At 38.5% G+C, this 15106-nt stretch overlaps 1 protein-coding gene across 1 annotated transcript; it reads left to right on the forward strand.

Moving 5' to 3' along the window:
- Positions 1 to 453: 453 nt before the first annotated feature.
- On the forward strand, positions 454 to 13431 carry mtmr9 (myotubularin related protein 9). Its single transcript, XM_084953100.1, has 11 exons — positions 454 to 560; positions 952 to 1136; positions 2834 to 2942; positions 3096 to 3221; positions 3320 to 3493; positions 4994 to 5211; positions 6203 to 6364; positions 6460 to 6601; positions 6708 to 6928; positions 7185 to 7336; positions 11449 to 13431. Exons 2-11 carry the CDS (start codon positions 955 to 957, stop codon positions 11610 to 11612), a joined length of 1650 nt encoding a protein of 549 aa, XP_084809226.1. The 5' UTR covers positions 454 to 560; positions 952 to 954; the 3' UTR covers positions 11613 to 13431.
- Positions 13432 to 15106: the final 1675 nt, after the last annotated feature.

The following is a 15106-nucleotide window of genomic DNA, read 5'->3' on the forward strand; positions in this document are numbered from 1 at the left end:
AAGGAAAGTTTTAAACTTAATCTTAAATAACATGTCTAAATGTATAACATGTCTCACAGCACATCTATCATCATACATTATGTACCCGGTGAAATCAGGGCAATACTGTTTAGACTTCTGAAAGCCAGAAATCTCTCAAACGTACTCCAATGTCACCACCTAGTGACCTTTTTTGATATTCTCGGTAGACCCCAAACACACAGACACTAAAATGAAACAGCCTTTCACGGATTTTCAGAAGCCTTGTGGATGAACCACAGATCTGACGCTGCCTCCAAACCACTAAACTCTAACTCATTCACTATGTTGCTGTATGTATGTTTAAACATACTTATATATAATATATGGACATTATAAGTTCTTCGGGGGCTTTACAGATTTAAAGTATAACGCTAATGTTAAAAAACACAGGAGAGCACAGAGTCACTTCCCGTTTTAGATGAGAATTGCGGAATTTGGGATGCAAAACTGAGCCGAGAAAAGTCGGTTGTTTCTAGTCGGCGTGTTTTTCTTAACGTACCAGCATCGACCTGCGACCAAATAAAAGAAAACAGTGTCAGGTAGTTGTACGATAAATCTTTTTAGTATTGATGAAAAACGCTCCTTGTTGATTTTAATATTTATATTACACGTGATGTTTGTGCTTTGGCTTGAGTTTTGAAATGTCGGCCGTTTTTTATGGCAAATTATCCTCCTTTCTGTCACGATTAGCCTGCTAGCTGACGTTAGCGGTTTAATTTCCGGAATAGAATAACTTTATCAAGATGACCGATTTTTGCAGTACTTTTTCATCTTTACTGTTAACCGACATGGACGTACACAATATATGTCTCATATATGTCGACAGAGGTTGCGCTGGCCTGTCTTTACAATAATAGTAGCATGACCTAACCAATAGCGTTGTATTTATGCTTTAAAATCACCGCGGCTGTTTTCTTTCTGTCTGGTCAGATTATGGAGTTTGCAGAGCTGATAAAGACACCCAGGGTGGACGGGGTTGTCCTACACAGGCCTTTCATGCCTACTGTGGAGGGGACTCTGTGTTTGACTGGTCATCACCTGATTCTCTCCTCCAGACAGGACAACACGGAGGAGCTGTGGCTGCTTCATTCAAACATTGACTCGATAGAGAAGAGGTGACAGCGTTGTGTTATTGTTTTTCTAAATGACTGTTATGTAATCTCTTTGTGAAAATGGTACATCACCTACCCTAAATAGATGCAGGTCAGTAGGGCATGCATTTGTTAAAATCCGTTTGAGTTCCGCCTGTTTTTTAGTGCATGCTGCAGATCCGATTATTATTTATTAATAGTGTCCATATGCATAACTTGCTTATAGTTAAACTGGTTAGAGAAACTAACATTAACTGGTTACAGACACAGGGCTTGTAGTGGCAAAGAATTTGTTTTTCTTCACTGCTATTTCTGGTAATTGTACCGTTTTAAAACATTTTAGGTTGGACACAAAATCAGGTTGGACACACAAGCCTCAGGAGGTTTGCCTAGTACTTAACTGTCAGTTTCTATTCCAGTATTGGCCTAATAACCTGCAGACTACCTTAAGGTTTAATTTTAGGTTTTGGTATGGGCTTTCCAAATGGAGAATAACTTGGAACAGTGGTAAACCTTCCCAAGAGTGCCTAGCCGACCAACACTGACACATCCAGGAGGTCTGAATAGACACAAGATCAACCTTTAAAGAACTGAAGGCCTCAGTTAAAGCCAGTGTTCATGATTTAACAATAAGAAAGATGCTGTGCAAAAATGGCATCCATGGGAGAGTTCCAAGGTGAAAAATCACTGCTGACCAAAAAGAACACAAAGGGCTTGTCTCACATTTTATAAAAGATATCTTGATGATCCCCAAGACTTTTGGAAAAATACTTTGTGGACTAACGAGACAGAAGTTGAACCTTTTGGTATGAAACTAACATGGCATTTTATTTAAAAAACAAAGTCATACCAACAGTCAAACACGGTGGTGTTAGTGTGATGGTCTGAGCTCCGTTGCTGCTTTGGAATCTGGATGGCTTGTTGTATTTAATAAATTCCCCACTACCCAAAAATCCTGAAGGAAAATGTTCAATCATCAGTTCATGCCCTGAAACTCAAGCACACTTTGGTTATGCACCAGGACATTGGTCTGAAACACACAAGTGTTCTGAAAGACTCATTGCCAGTTATCACAAACACTTGATTGCAGTTCTTGCTGCCAAGGGTGGCAAAACGTTATTAGGTTTTTTTTAGATGGTGCCAGGTAGGTTTGGATATCCATTTCCTTTAATAAATTACATCATTTTAAAATGGCACTTTGCATTTACTCAGGTTGTCTTTGTCTAATATTAAAATATATTTGATCTGAAACATTAAAGTGTGACAAATATGCAGAAAAACCAAACAAAAAACGAAGCAGGCAAATACATTTTCACAGCACTGTATTGTCTCTTTCATTGTAAAGCAAATGACTCATAAATCCTCCTGCCTTTCTGACTAAACTTCATGCAGATGCCTTCACATTAATCCATTAAGAATGGATTTATGCAGCTCATTGTACTTGGATACTGGCCAATCCACTCTTTCATCTGTAGCTGGGGCACATTGCTGCTTAGAGCTTACGTACTGAGCACTGAGTACTGATACTGCCTTTAATAACAATCACTAAATCTACAGTCAAACTAAAAGTTGTTTCAATGATTCTTCCAGAAACCCAACATGACGATAACATAGAAATTACACACAGAAAGCCGAGCTGTAGGGCTCAGAGTAGTTCACTGATACTCTGTGTTTGTTCATGACATTCATCCTCTTTATTGTGCTCACCTTTTAAATTTTAGATTTGTGGGGTCTTTGGGGCACATCACTGTCAAATGCAAAGACCTGAGAATGATTCAGCTTGAAATCACTGGTATGGAGGAGTGTCTCAACATTGCCAGCTCTATCGAGGTAAGAACAAAGGCTCCCCGTCAGAAAGAGAGTGATTATTTTTAGCTACGCTATATTTTTCTCTCAGGCTCTCTTTGTTTTTGTCATGTCAAGTTAAATTCTGCATGTGATTAATATTGTGAATAACAAGTCAATGTTTTCATTCCTCTCAAGGCTCTGTCCACTCTTGATTTAGTCTCCCTGATGTACCCTTTCTTCTACCGGCCAATGTTTGAAGTCATAGAGGATGGATGGAATTCATTTCTTCCCCAGAATGCTTTTAAAGATTTGGAGTCCATGGTACGTTTAGGTGACATTACAGAGTAATTCAATTTGAATCAGGGTTATTGGACCTTTTTTTGTTTTGTTTTCTCCATCCCCTCTACCGCACTTTGCAGACAGATGAGTGGAGGCTGAGTGAGGTCAACAAAGACTTCAGCTTGTGTCCGTCATACCCCCCACTAGTGGCAGTACCCAAAGATTTTGATGATGAAACGCTGAAGAAAGTAGCTACTTTCCGTCACGGTGGCCGTTTTCCAGTACTTAGCTACTACCACAAGAAGAACGGCATGGTAAGCGCAAGGAAAAATAATTACTCTGCCTTTGACCGTCTCTTTTGCTTCTCATCGTTTGTGTTTTTGAACATTATAGCTAGGGATGGACTGATCCAATATACAATACCGGTATCGGTCCGATCCTGAACTAAATTACTGGATCGGATATCAGGGAGAAATAAAAAATGTAACCCAATCCATTAAATATAACAAAAGCACCTCACAAAACTTGCAAAATGGCTTAACCCAGGTAGTGACCTTAGCACGTCGGAGCAGTATGCATCACGTGATAGTGCGGCTGTTGCGTGGGAGACCTGTCGGTGGTCTGGAGTTGCTTGTCACTGAAAGCATCTGGAGCCTCGCTACGTGCTGCCAAACCGGTATTTCACCTCTGAGAAAGCTGTCCCAGAGAAGTAAAGCAAGTGTGTAAGTTCATCTCTGAATGTTTGTAAAGCATTCTTATGTTAAGCTTAACAACCGATATATGGAGCTCGGACGTCTGTGCGTCTGACCGTACAATGGATAGACTCAAGATTTACTTTGGGAAAAAAAAAATTGTGTTGCAGGCTAAACAGTTCCATGGTTCCCAAAAAACTATGAAAAACACTTTTTTTCATACTTGTGTTTTGTATAGAAATTACACAAAAATCAGTCTCAGGTTAAATGTGATTGAAACAGCTTACACTGACATCCATCTTGATAAAACATGAGCGTCATGAAGGCGTGTTTGCATTCATTTGCACTGCTTTCCACTCTGGATGTCTATTTGTGCTAAGCTTTAAATATAAAAGGGTCCATTCTACAACCCGTTTTTTTGTTGTTGTTGAATATAAGCATTATTTTGTGCTGATATTGCACTTCCTTTTTTTAGAACCAAAGAGTTTTTGAAATTTGCATAAAACTGCATTTTAAATTACTTTTTGAGTATTACTTTAAATACTTAGATTTACAGTTCTGCTGAAGGTTTAAATAAAAAGATAAGTATTGCTGAAATGCAAAATATTTTGGATGCAGTATATTTTTTGCAAGTGTAATAGAATAGCTTTAGTGTTTTGTCTTTTTAAATTTGAGTATGAACTGTTGGGAATAAATAATTTTTCAGCGCCTCAATAATGCTATGCTTTTTTATTAATAAGTGTTATAAAGTTATATAGTGTAGTATTAAGTGGACACAGCCCTGAAAATAAAAGCATGAGATCATGTGTCCTTGGGGAGTAGAAAGCTGCAGACTCTCGCTCATGCTGGGAAAATGCAGATAAGAGGGGACCATCTCTAGTGGAAAGTTACTGAGACACTGTTGTTTAGACTAGAATGAAGGAGCTTCTGTAATAAAACTGTTAGACATATACAAAATGCAGCAAGATATTTTAAGAAAACAAACAGTTTTATTGATTATAAAATAGACTATATTGGATTCATATCAGTATCGACAGATATCCAAATTCATGATATCGTATCGGACATAAAAAAAGTAGCCATTTCTAATTATAGGGGCTGACAAATCACTTCCACTTTCAGGTGATGATGCGAGCAGGACAGCCACTGACAGGCACCAATGGGCGACGGTGTAAGGAGGACGAGAAGCTGATCAACGCCACTCTGCGGCCAGGAAAGCGTGGTTACATCATTGATACACGTGCTATCAATGTTGCTCAGCAGGCCAAAGCCAGAGGTGGAGGGTTTGAGTTGGAGGCCAACTACCCACAATGGAGGAGGATCCACAAGGCCACTGAAAGGTGATTGGACACTTAGATATTAAGAAGACAGTAACACTTTATAATACGACCTGTTTAGAGTCTGTTGCCCTCATGATTAAATGGAATTTCAATTTATTTTATTAGAAATTAAAATGTCATAATTGCCTATAAATGCTTAAAGGTGGGTTCGCTAGAATACGGGGTAACAACTCACCTTTATACAGGAAACAAAGGAATAATTATACTGTAAGTACATTTAAGTAGTGCCTGAATTCTGGCAGTTTTGCAAGAAAGCAGATACAAATGATAGAGTATTTCATTTTAGGCACTGCATTAAATTTCTTGAAAAAACAAACAATGTTCCCCCATCTTACATCATAAGTACACTGTACTTTTCCCAGCTTGGGTTGGATTATGGAGTTGCTTAACCTTGCCTAACTAACTGCCTAACAGGAACAGAGACACTCTTTTTACTGTACACTCCTTTTGAAAGTTTTGCTTGAAAAGTGATTGTGAAAGAAAAAAATACTTGGCTTCATCATTCATCATTATACAGTTAGATAGCCAAGCAGATTTTGAAGGTGTTTGTTTTTTCTTGTAAGCTGATAAGGGAGAACACGTCTTAAGGACATTTGAATAATAGAACGTCCATCATGCACATCAACATAAAGAATATTAAAAAAACAAAGATGTAAAAAGGCACGATTAATCCACTCTATAATATGGCACTGAAAAGTGCAACTTGTGTTTTTCTGCAAAATTACCAAGAAATTGCACGGCTTAAATTTACTTGTGTTTTAATTTCCTGTAAAAAGCTGACTCGTTACCCCTACTTTTAATTATTTGCAGGTAAATATAATGACAATGTATTTTCAAATAAAATACATTAACTTTTAATTTAATGAAAAGGGAATCACACCCCTAGTTGTGGGCTGTATTGTAAAGTATTACTGAGAAGACTAGATAAAGTGGAAACTGATTGAAATGTATCTCATACTTTAAATGATCTAAATAAATCTGTTTTTTGCAGGTATAATGTCCTTCAGGAGAGCCTGATTAAGTTGGTGGAGGCATGTAACGATCAGTCCCACAGCATGGACCGCTGGTTAAGCAAGTTGGAGGCTTCCAACTGGCAAACTAATGTCAAAGAGATCCTCACCACTGCCTGCTTGGCTGCCCAGTGTATTGACAGGTCTGTTTTTCATTTGGTTGTCCTCATGTCCCAGTAAACATAAACTCGAAAAGCAGCGAGCAGTGACAGACTGTGGGCTCGTGTGTTTATCTCAGGGAGGGAGCGTCAGTGCTTGTTCACGGTACAGAAGGGACAGACTCCACCCTGCAGGTCACCTCCTTGGCTCAGATCATCCTGGATCCCGGCTGCAGGACCGTTAAAGGCTTTCAAAGCCTGGTAGAGCGGGAGTGGCTCCAGGTGAGCTTTGATGCATTGTTTAGAGCCAAACGTTGTCTTTTCTTTCACCTTCTCCTCCACAGTGTGAGTGTTTCCACTCATTTCACCTCTTTGACTGCTTACACAGGCTGGTCACCCTTTCCAGCAGCGCTGTGCCCAGTCTGCCTTCTCCAACAGCAAGCCTCGCCATGAGGCCCCTGTCTTTCTTCTCTTCCTGGACTGTGTGTGGCAGATCCTTCGCCAATTTCCCTGCTCCTTTGAATTCAACGAGAGTTTCTTGGTACTGCTTTTCGAACACGCCTACGCATCTCAGTTTGGGACATTCTTGGGCAACAGTGCAGCTGAGAGGTAAGATAGGAGTTGGCTGATGTAAGACCTTCAGTTTATGTCAGGGCTATGCTTTCAGCTGTGTGATGTGGATGTCAATGTGGGTGTCACCCTACGTAGTTTAAGAATACATCATTTGTTATTATTTGTTGTATTGCTGATAGTTAGGTCATGCAAAAATCACGATGCTCCCTGCAGCTGTGAACCACCTCTGATAAAACAGCCGTGAACCAGTTTTCTTATTGGTCAGTCTGACACATTTCTGTCTTTTTCACAGAGCCAAACTGTGCTTGCCTGAAAAGACTGTGTCCCTTTGGTCATGGGTGAATCGGCCGCAGGAGCTGGAGCGTATGACCAACCCACTTTACGAGCCCAACAGTCTTGTGATCTGGCCATCTGTGGCCCCTCAGAGTCTGCTGCTGTGGGAAGGTAAGAAACAAATATATTCGTAGGTATCTCTTAAGAAGAGGATGAGGAGGTAGAAGGGAGGTCTGGGTGTCTGTACAAAAGACATCTGCCTCTGTGATCCATAATAGATGGATAGATAGAAAAATCAGCAAATTTAATTTTCAGACCTTGTTTCCTTTTTTATAAAAGAAAGTTTCCTAAAGTGAAAAAAAAGGAAACGTGCCAAATAATTTTAAGTTTGTATGTTTTAAGGGAACATTTATAGCTGGGAGTATTTTTTTTTAAATTTAATCTTTATTTAAGTTTCAGCTGTATTTATGTATTTTTTATACATACATTAAATCCAACTGTTACACGGAGTGTCTCATTTACAACACGAAAGCAATTAAATGGCACATGTTAATATTCTTCATTGAAAGCAGTCCAGTGAGACCACATGCTGTACATATTTTGCAGTTTTGACTCATGCTTTAAGTAAGTTCTCAGTCTGAAGATGGAGTAGGTTAATATCTAAAAACCCACCGTGAGGATCAGGTGATAAAACTGCTGTTGTAGCCGCAGGTACACGATTAGAAATTGGGCGTACTCACAATTACAAATACACATTTGCTCACTCATACGTTCTGAAATCTCACCAGTAGGGGGCACCATTGATTTGAGCATTTGAACCCTGAATGACCCTGACAGCCACTGGGACCCAAGGACCAGCTATTTGTGCTTTCCAAGGTTACAAGCATGAAGACAAGTATACATACATTGTACAGGATATTATTAGCAAATAATTTTAGATAAATAAACAAAATGTTGCACGTCAGTTTGTTCCTTTTACAGTCACCTTTGATCTTTAGTAAAGATAAGCATTCAGTCCCATGATTATCCAATAGTGAACGAACTGTTGGTTGCAGCTTTGTCATGTCGTGTACAGCTACTAGGTGAGGTATGTGATCAGTGCTGTCTGACCTGCCACCTGGAACTCGGCAAGATGACTCAGCTGAATTTCATGTAACTTGGTGGAGAGGTGGTACTTGTGCAAAAGTTTCCAGTATAGCTAGCATTATGAATCATTTTACAAGAAGAGGTAGAACACACTTTGGCATTTGGGAAATTGTTCAAAATGCTCCTGAGGTGTGTCCGTGACATGTTCAGCCTGCCTGTGTGTCTTTTTACAGACAGTTTCCTCACTGAGAGGCAGTGTGATGATATTATGGTAAAGCATAAGTAGCAAAATAGTGCTAAATAAAGAAGCACTGATACAGGCGTACAACCACAAAATCTGTTGTGGGTAATTTAAAGTGCTGTTTTTTCACAAGTGCCTTTTGGCATTAAACACAAACATCATGTATCAGTGGAGGTTATATCAGAATATCAGTGTATATAAATGTGATCCCAAATCTTTTTAAATCAAAATTATTTGATAATTTTACATGATCGTTTTTATTTAAATTGCCAGATAAAACCAGCTTTACCAGTGTTAGCATTATATCATCATTGTTTTTGGTTTAAAATTATTACTTTTTTTTCACATTTTTCACACTTTTTAAACCACTGACAATTCAATTCAATTTTATTGAAATGACAGTGAACTAATTTGATTTTAAGAAATTCAGAATGAATATGTAAGTCTGAATTTTGTCTAAATTGTGAATTTGAGTGACTGCAGTGAAACTTAAAGCATTTTTTGATTTGCTAAACTCTTAATTGATGAGGGTTTCCCCCCCCCCCCCCCCCCCACAACTTTAATAATGGTGGTTATTCTTATTCTTAACTATGGTTGTCTTAATGTCAGTGGGTTCAGCATAGTAGAACAAGCACAACAAAGCCCTGGGGAGATCTGTGTTAGACCATTCATAAAGAAAAGTTGGGGGAGGGGGAATCCAGACCAACTAGAGGTCATTAGGTTCATGCATTTTGTGCATGGGGCCTCTCTTACTGCCTAAAGCCTTAGAATCACGTTCACGCTATATGAAGTGGAATGCATAAGAACTGAGTGGAGCATGTGATATCCTGCTTATGCAGCTCTTTCATAGAAAGTGACGCACACTCCTCAGCCCACCTTAAAAGACCCAATGGAAGTCCTGAACTCTAGCTGGTGATGTGGACACTAAAAGAAACTGATGGCGTGTGTAAAATCTTTACATCCCAAAAGTTCTGTGTAATTCTTAGCGAAATAACATTGAATAAAAATAATGGTTTAATTAAAAAAACAAAAAATGCACTAAGATAATGTTTTTTTTTAATTGGACTGCAGTTTGATCACTTTAAAGGTGTTGAGTAAAAATGTGGAGGTTTTAGTCATTTTATTTGTGTAGCACATTTAAGAACAGCAGATTTTAAATAGGGTGCTGCACACAGACAAGTGAAACCACAATTTAAACTGTTGAAATTAAATTTTAAAAAATAGCTAAAAGACATGTAAGAGTTAAAACACTGATAAACATGACTTTTAAACATTTTAAAATCCAGTTAGAAAAAGACTTTACAAATACAAAGGAAAGAAATGGAAAGCAGTCAACACTATTCACAAAAGACACAAAGGTTATAAATTCAATATAATTCCAAAAAGTTAATGAGCAAAAGGATTTCAGGATTATTTCTGAATTACACGGGTATAACTGTGTAATAAAATCCAGGACAGGTGAAATGTCAATTATCCATCTTGGGCTTTTCTGTGTGGAGTTTGCATGTTCTTGGTTCTTGGATGGGCGATAAAGCCTCAAAACTATGTAATGGTGTTTCAAGGAAATTTATGATAATGATATTTCTGAAAATATAGAGGGAAAAAAATTGTGCATAGGGTTTTTCACGGTGATTGCAACTTGTGGGTAGAAGGATTTATTTATCAGCACAAACTAAACGAAGGGCTTTTCCGTCCTTCTTTTCTGACAGTCACTGATGACACAGCTAAGTGTCTTAAAACATCAGCAGCAAAGCTTATTTAAAAGAAGAGTAAAAAATGACAGGGGTTTTTTTTTTGGTTTTTTTCCCAAAACATGAAATTTACAATATGATGCCAACGACCTAAGATGCAAAGAAATACTGGAAATATTGCTCACAGTGAGCAATATAGAGACAAAGTACTAGCAGTAAGGCTGAGATGGGTTGGACATGTGCAGAGAAGGGATAGTGGGTATATTGGACAAAGGATGTTGATAATAGAGTTACCATGCAGGAAGGAAAGAGGAAGACTACGAAGAAGATTCATAGATGCAGTGAAGGATGATCCACTGTGGTGAGCCCCTAAAGGGATCAGGCAAAAGACAAGATTTTTTATTTTTCATTAAAGGTGAGGAAATTGGGTAAAAGCAAGGCTTTAATGTCAGCTAAACAACAAGAAATTCACTGAGGGATCAGAGGCAAGTGTGTCTAAATATCAGTAAAAAATATATCAATGGGCATTTGGAGTACAGATCCAAGTTACAGCACATGTTCTAGCAAAGGGCAAAGTTGGCTGCAGTTAATTCATTGTTCCAAATATTGCGTAAACATAGGAATGGACATGCACATCCTTCCGCAGCCACCATACATTTCACAAGTATTTTGTTATCAATGACACAAACTTAAAAAGAACTAAAATAACTGAGATCTTATTGAGTAGTGTTATCTACAGACGTGTTACTGGGTTCAGAAACCTCAGTTTGTTGACACACTGGCTTTCCTTATGACTGACAAGTAAAGCGATGGTTCATTCCAGTCATACAGCTCCTCTGTGTTTACACCTGTTTCTCTGCCAACAGCCTCCAACCACCATTAAGATCCAGTGGTTTTGTTTTTTTTGCGCTCAGCACAAACTGTGTGAACTGTTTTTCGAGACTGCTTTAAGTTTTAGACATGTCAGAATCTTGTATTTGTACTCCAACTCAAAGCTCCACAAAGAACCACATCCAGCACGATAATACACTTTATCTGTTAGCTGTTTGTTTTATTTATCGAAATTATGTGTGTATGTGTATGTGTAAGTATGTGTTATCATAAGAAAGGTGCATGTTTTCCCATTAGTGTACAGTGGCTGCACACGGAACACTTACATAACCTCTATCAAGGTTGTGAGACTGCAGTGTTTAGAAGAAACCAGAACTGGAAGAAACCAGTTTGTGAATTGTTGTTTTCTGATTGGTCCTGCTCTTCTGTGACAGGAGTGTTCCTTCGTTGGAACCGCTCCTCCAAGTGTCTGGATGAGGCCTATGAGGAAATGGTTCATATAATAGAGTACAACAAGGAGCTTCAGACCAAAGTAAACAGCCTGCGCAGGCAGCTGGCCCAGCTTGAAACTGAAGATCCTCTGCTGCATACGCCATAAAGAGACAGAGAGAGAGAGAGAGAGAGACCTCTAAAAGTAATTGAGATGGTACATTCAAACAATCACAGACATCCCAGCTTTAGCCTTAAACTTTTTTCTTCCCCTTTTTAAAACATAATGTAAGAAAACAACATTATTGTCAAGTTATTCTTTAGAGAATGAACGCGACTAAATGAACTTCAATTTTGACGCTTTAATGAAAAACATTTTTATCATGGTGACTCATTGCAAACTACACTCGAGTAAGAGGAAAACATTTAGAAACAAAAGCGCCGTAATGTTAGCCATTTCTCAGAGTGCAGATAAACGCTAAACCTCCCTTATCACACTGTGGTCTAATATCAGTGTCCAGCCAGACCTGCACATGCCTACTGCTCATTTCTATAGATTGTACTGTGACTGGGCGGCTGATTTCACTGTTGCCAAGCCTCTTCAAACACCCACACTCGTACTTGCCGGCTTCCATTTCTATACACGCGATGTGTAAAAACGATATTGTGGACCCTTTTGTGCTTCTCAGCACTGATCTTGTGTAGTAGAGGATTAAAGGGGCATTTTAGGGACAGCTGGAGAAAAAAAGTGTCTCATTTGCTACAGGGTTCACATATTTCATAAAAGTTCTGCTGAATGTGTACACCATTAGACCGCTGCAGAGTAACTATGGCAACATATAGGGTGCTGTAAGGGAGCATGTGCTTTTGCTGCCCATTGAGATGACATACTAAGCGTAGGTAGGGTCAGGCCAGTGAGGAGGGAGGTTTGTATAATATGTAAAATATCAGATCAATGCTTGACATTCCAGTATCACAGCCAGAATTTACACAAACGATTTGATGTAACCACGTATAACAATAATCTAACGACTAGATCGGTTGCTGAGCATCTCTGACTTCTTGAGTTTAACATTCAGAACTGATGCACTTTGTGTCAAAAGCATTTCTTTATCTGTATGTACGTATATGCAAATCAATTTTACTCCCACTTTGAAAACGATCTCTCATCAGTTGTTGCCATAATAGATGGCAAATGTCCAAATATCAAACAGGACAATATGTATCCAACTAACCTACACACATGTTACACTCCAAAACTTGTCTCTTCTGGAAAATGTACTTAATTGTCAGCTTCTCACATCCAAGCTCATACTTATCTCACAAACATAGGAATTATCCTAAACTTCAGCGGTCAGTAAAGCTGCATAAAAACATCGTCTGTGTCATTATGGCAGGCTGAAACCCGCAGTGCTCTTTGACCTTAGTTCTTTCATCTTTCAGTGCACTCTTTCGTAGTACCATTAGAAAAACATCATCTAGCGTTGTAAATATAAATATATTTTTTTGTTATTATGGTCTGGGATTAAAAATTAAATTCACTGCAGCCATCTTTGGCCAGTTTTGTTTGATTGCCTGTAACAAAGTAAATGATCTATGATTTATCTCAATGTCTGCTCAATACTAATACTAATAATCACACTAAGCTTAACTTACTTCCACTACTTTGAAATGCTTTGACAAAGAGAAAGTTTACATGTATATTTCGTGTGTGCATGAATAGAACATTTCTTATAGTTGTGTGATGCCTAAGTGATTTTCGCTTTGTAAAAAAGTTGACAAAATTCAAAAATGTAATGTCACACAGTAGATAAATAATCTTGTCTGTTGTACTTTGTGCAATGCCTTACTGTAAAATCCAGATTCAAAATTATGTGTACATATCTTTGTTTTCCTGCTGATCAGAATGCTTGAAAAATCTAATATTGATTAAAAGTTGTTGTTGTTTTTTTAAGTTTTCACGCCATTAAAATCTGTATCACAACAAAGGAAGCGTTTCAGTTCTTTAATCACCACACAGTCTGTGCATCATTCAGTTTTCCGTGATTCAGTCTCACCAGTCTCATTAAGCTAGTTTCTAATCACAGTAGGTTTTTTTTTGTTTTTTGTTTTAAGAAAACAAAGTGAAAGCCACCTAGTTGGCTGTAAATTGAGCATTTAGCAATAAAATATACCTACCCTACCCATACCAAGGGCTACCCTAATGTTAGCCCTTGGTATGTGAAGACCTTTTTCAAAGCCTCAGCTTCATCTCCAACTCTGTATTTTCAAACTATATGAGATGACTTGGTGGTGGATCTCACTGCCATGGAAGGTGGAAGACACTGACTTGTCTGAGATGAGTCTGAAAGAAGATGTGACACAAACGGTATACTGAGAACGTTCACCTTCAAAGTAAAATTTGGACCTTACTTGTGCAACCGACACATATCAAAAGGCTCAACTTTTACTTTGAAGGTCAACGTGCTCTGTTCACAGTTTGTGTTGCACTTCTCACGTTTTCCGCTTGTCGAGTAGCGTATTTTTGCAGACAAATCAGCGTCTTCCATGCAAATTCCTACTGACTGCAGCAAGCTGAAACAACCAAAGCAATCACAGAGGGCTTTTCAGTGCAGCGCCTTATACTTATTTATGAACAATTTCACGCTACTGACTACCAGCTACCACATGCAGAATACATGTTTTTCTGCAGTGAACGGTGGTTTCCAGGCTGGTCGGTCAGTAGGCCTGCGTGAGTGCAACGTCAGCAATTTCACAGCAACTGCCAGTAACCTCCAGTAACCAATCACAACCAGGTAAGGAGTACACATTTAGTGTTGTATAATAAAAACAATAAAATCAGAAGGGAGGTGTTTATTGTTGAATTCAGAGATGAAGAGAATAGTACATTTGTTTTTAACATACTCTTTTTTTTTTTTCTTTTTTTTTTACAGTCTGACTTTCTTTTGCAGGAAAAAGCATCGCCCCCTGCTGGCCATTAGAAATAATCCCACTATAAGGCATTTCCTCATTGACTGACACATTGACTTGGAGGCTGTGTCCATCTTTTATATACAGTCAACAGGACAACTGTTGACTGTGGCTCAACAGGACAACTTTTTAATGTAAACATGTCAGGGTCATTGTTCCATTATTTTCATGTGGACAAAAATCTGCTTTAAATATATCAGTATTATTTATTTTTCCCCCTTCCAAAGGTTCCAAATACCAGAAAGAAGTCCTAGAAAATATCCACGTTATGTACCCTGTCCTTGGCAGTCTGTCCAAAGATTAGTAAACAGCACCCTAATAAAATATGTTCCCACTGCTGTGACGACACAATCATCTGATGCGGCGACTGGGGCAAAAAATAGCCAAGGGTCATCTGCTTCATAGGGAGAGATATCCATGTTGCAGTAAGTGTTTACAGTGCTGCTGGTCAGCCACAACTCTTCTGTCTGTATCATTAAGTCTTTGTGTCTATCAATACCCTAATTTCATGTTTATTACTCACAAGGGAACCCTTAAAATTCTCTTGAAGCAAGGAAGGATTTTGTGTATTATCAAGTAATATTTTAGATAGAAACTATAGCTTGGTTTATAAGAGACTTTGATTCCCATTTTTAGTAGTGACACTGAGCTATGTAACCTCACAGCTATCAAGTGTCATGTTTGTCTCACATT

The sequence above is a fragment of the Perissodus microlepis genome, chromosome 15 (genome assembly GCF_051167445.1).
Source record: "Perissodus microlepis isolate ML-2025 ecotype Zambia chromosome 15, ASM5116744v1, whole genome shotgun sequence".
Lineage (NCBI taxonomy): Eukaryota > Metazoa > Chordata > Actinopteri > Cichliformes > Cichlidae > Perissodus > Perissodus microlepis.

Excerpts from the sequence above, each read along its gene's own strand:
- mtmr9 (XM_084953100.1), top strand. The coding sequence starts at position 955 with ATGGAGTTTGCAGAGCTGATAAAGACACCCAGGGTGGACGGGGTTGTC. Across the intron at positions 3,494-4,993 it reads ACCACAAGAAGAACGGCATG|GTGATGATGCGAGCAGGACA; the intron begins GTAAGCGCAAGG and ends TTCCACTTTCAG. Across the intron at positions 6,602-6,707 it reads TAGAGCGGGAGTGGCTCCAG|GCTGGTCACCCTTTCCAGCA; the intron begins GTGAGCTTTGAT and ends CTGCTTACACAG.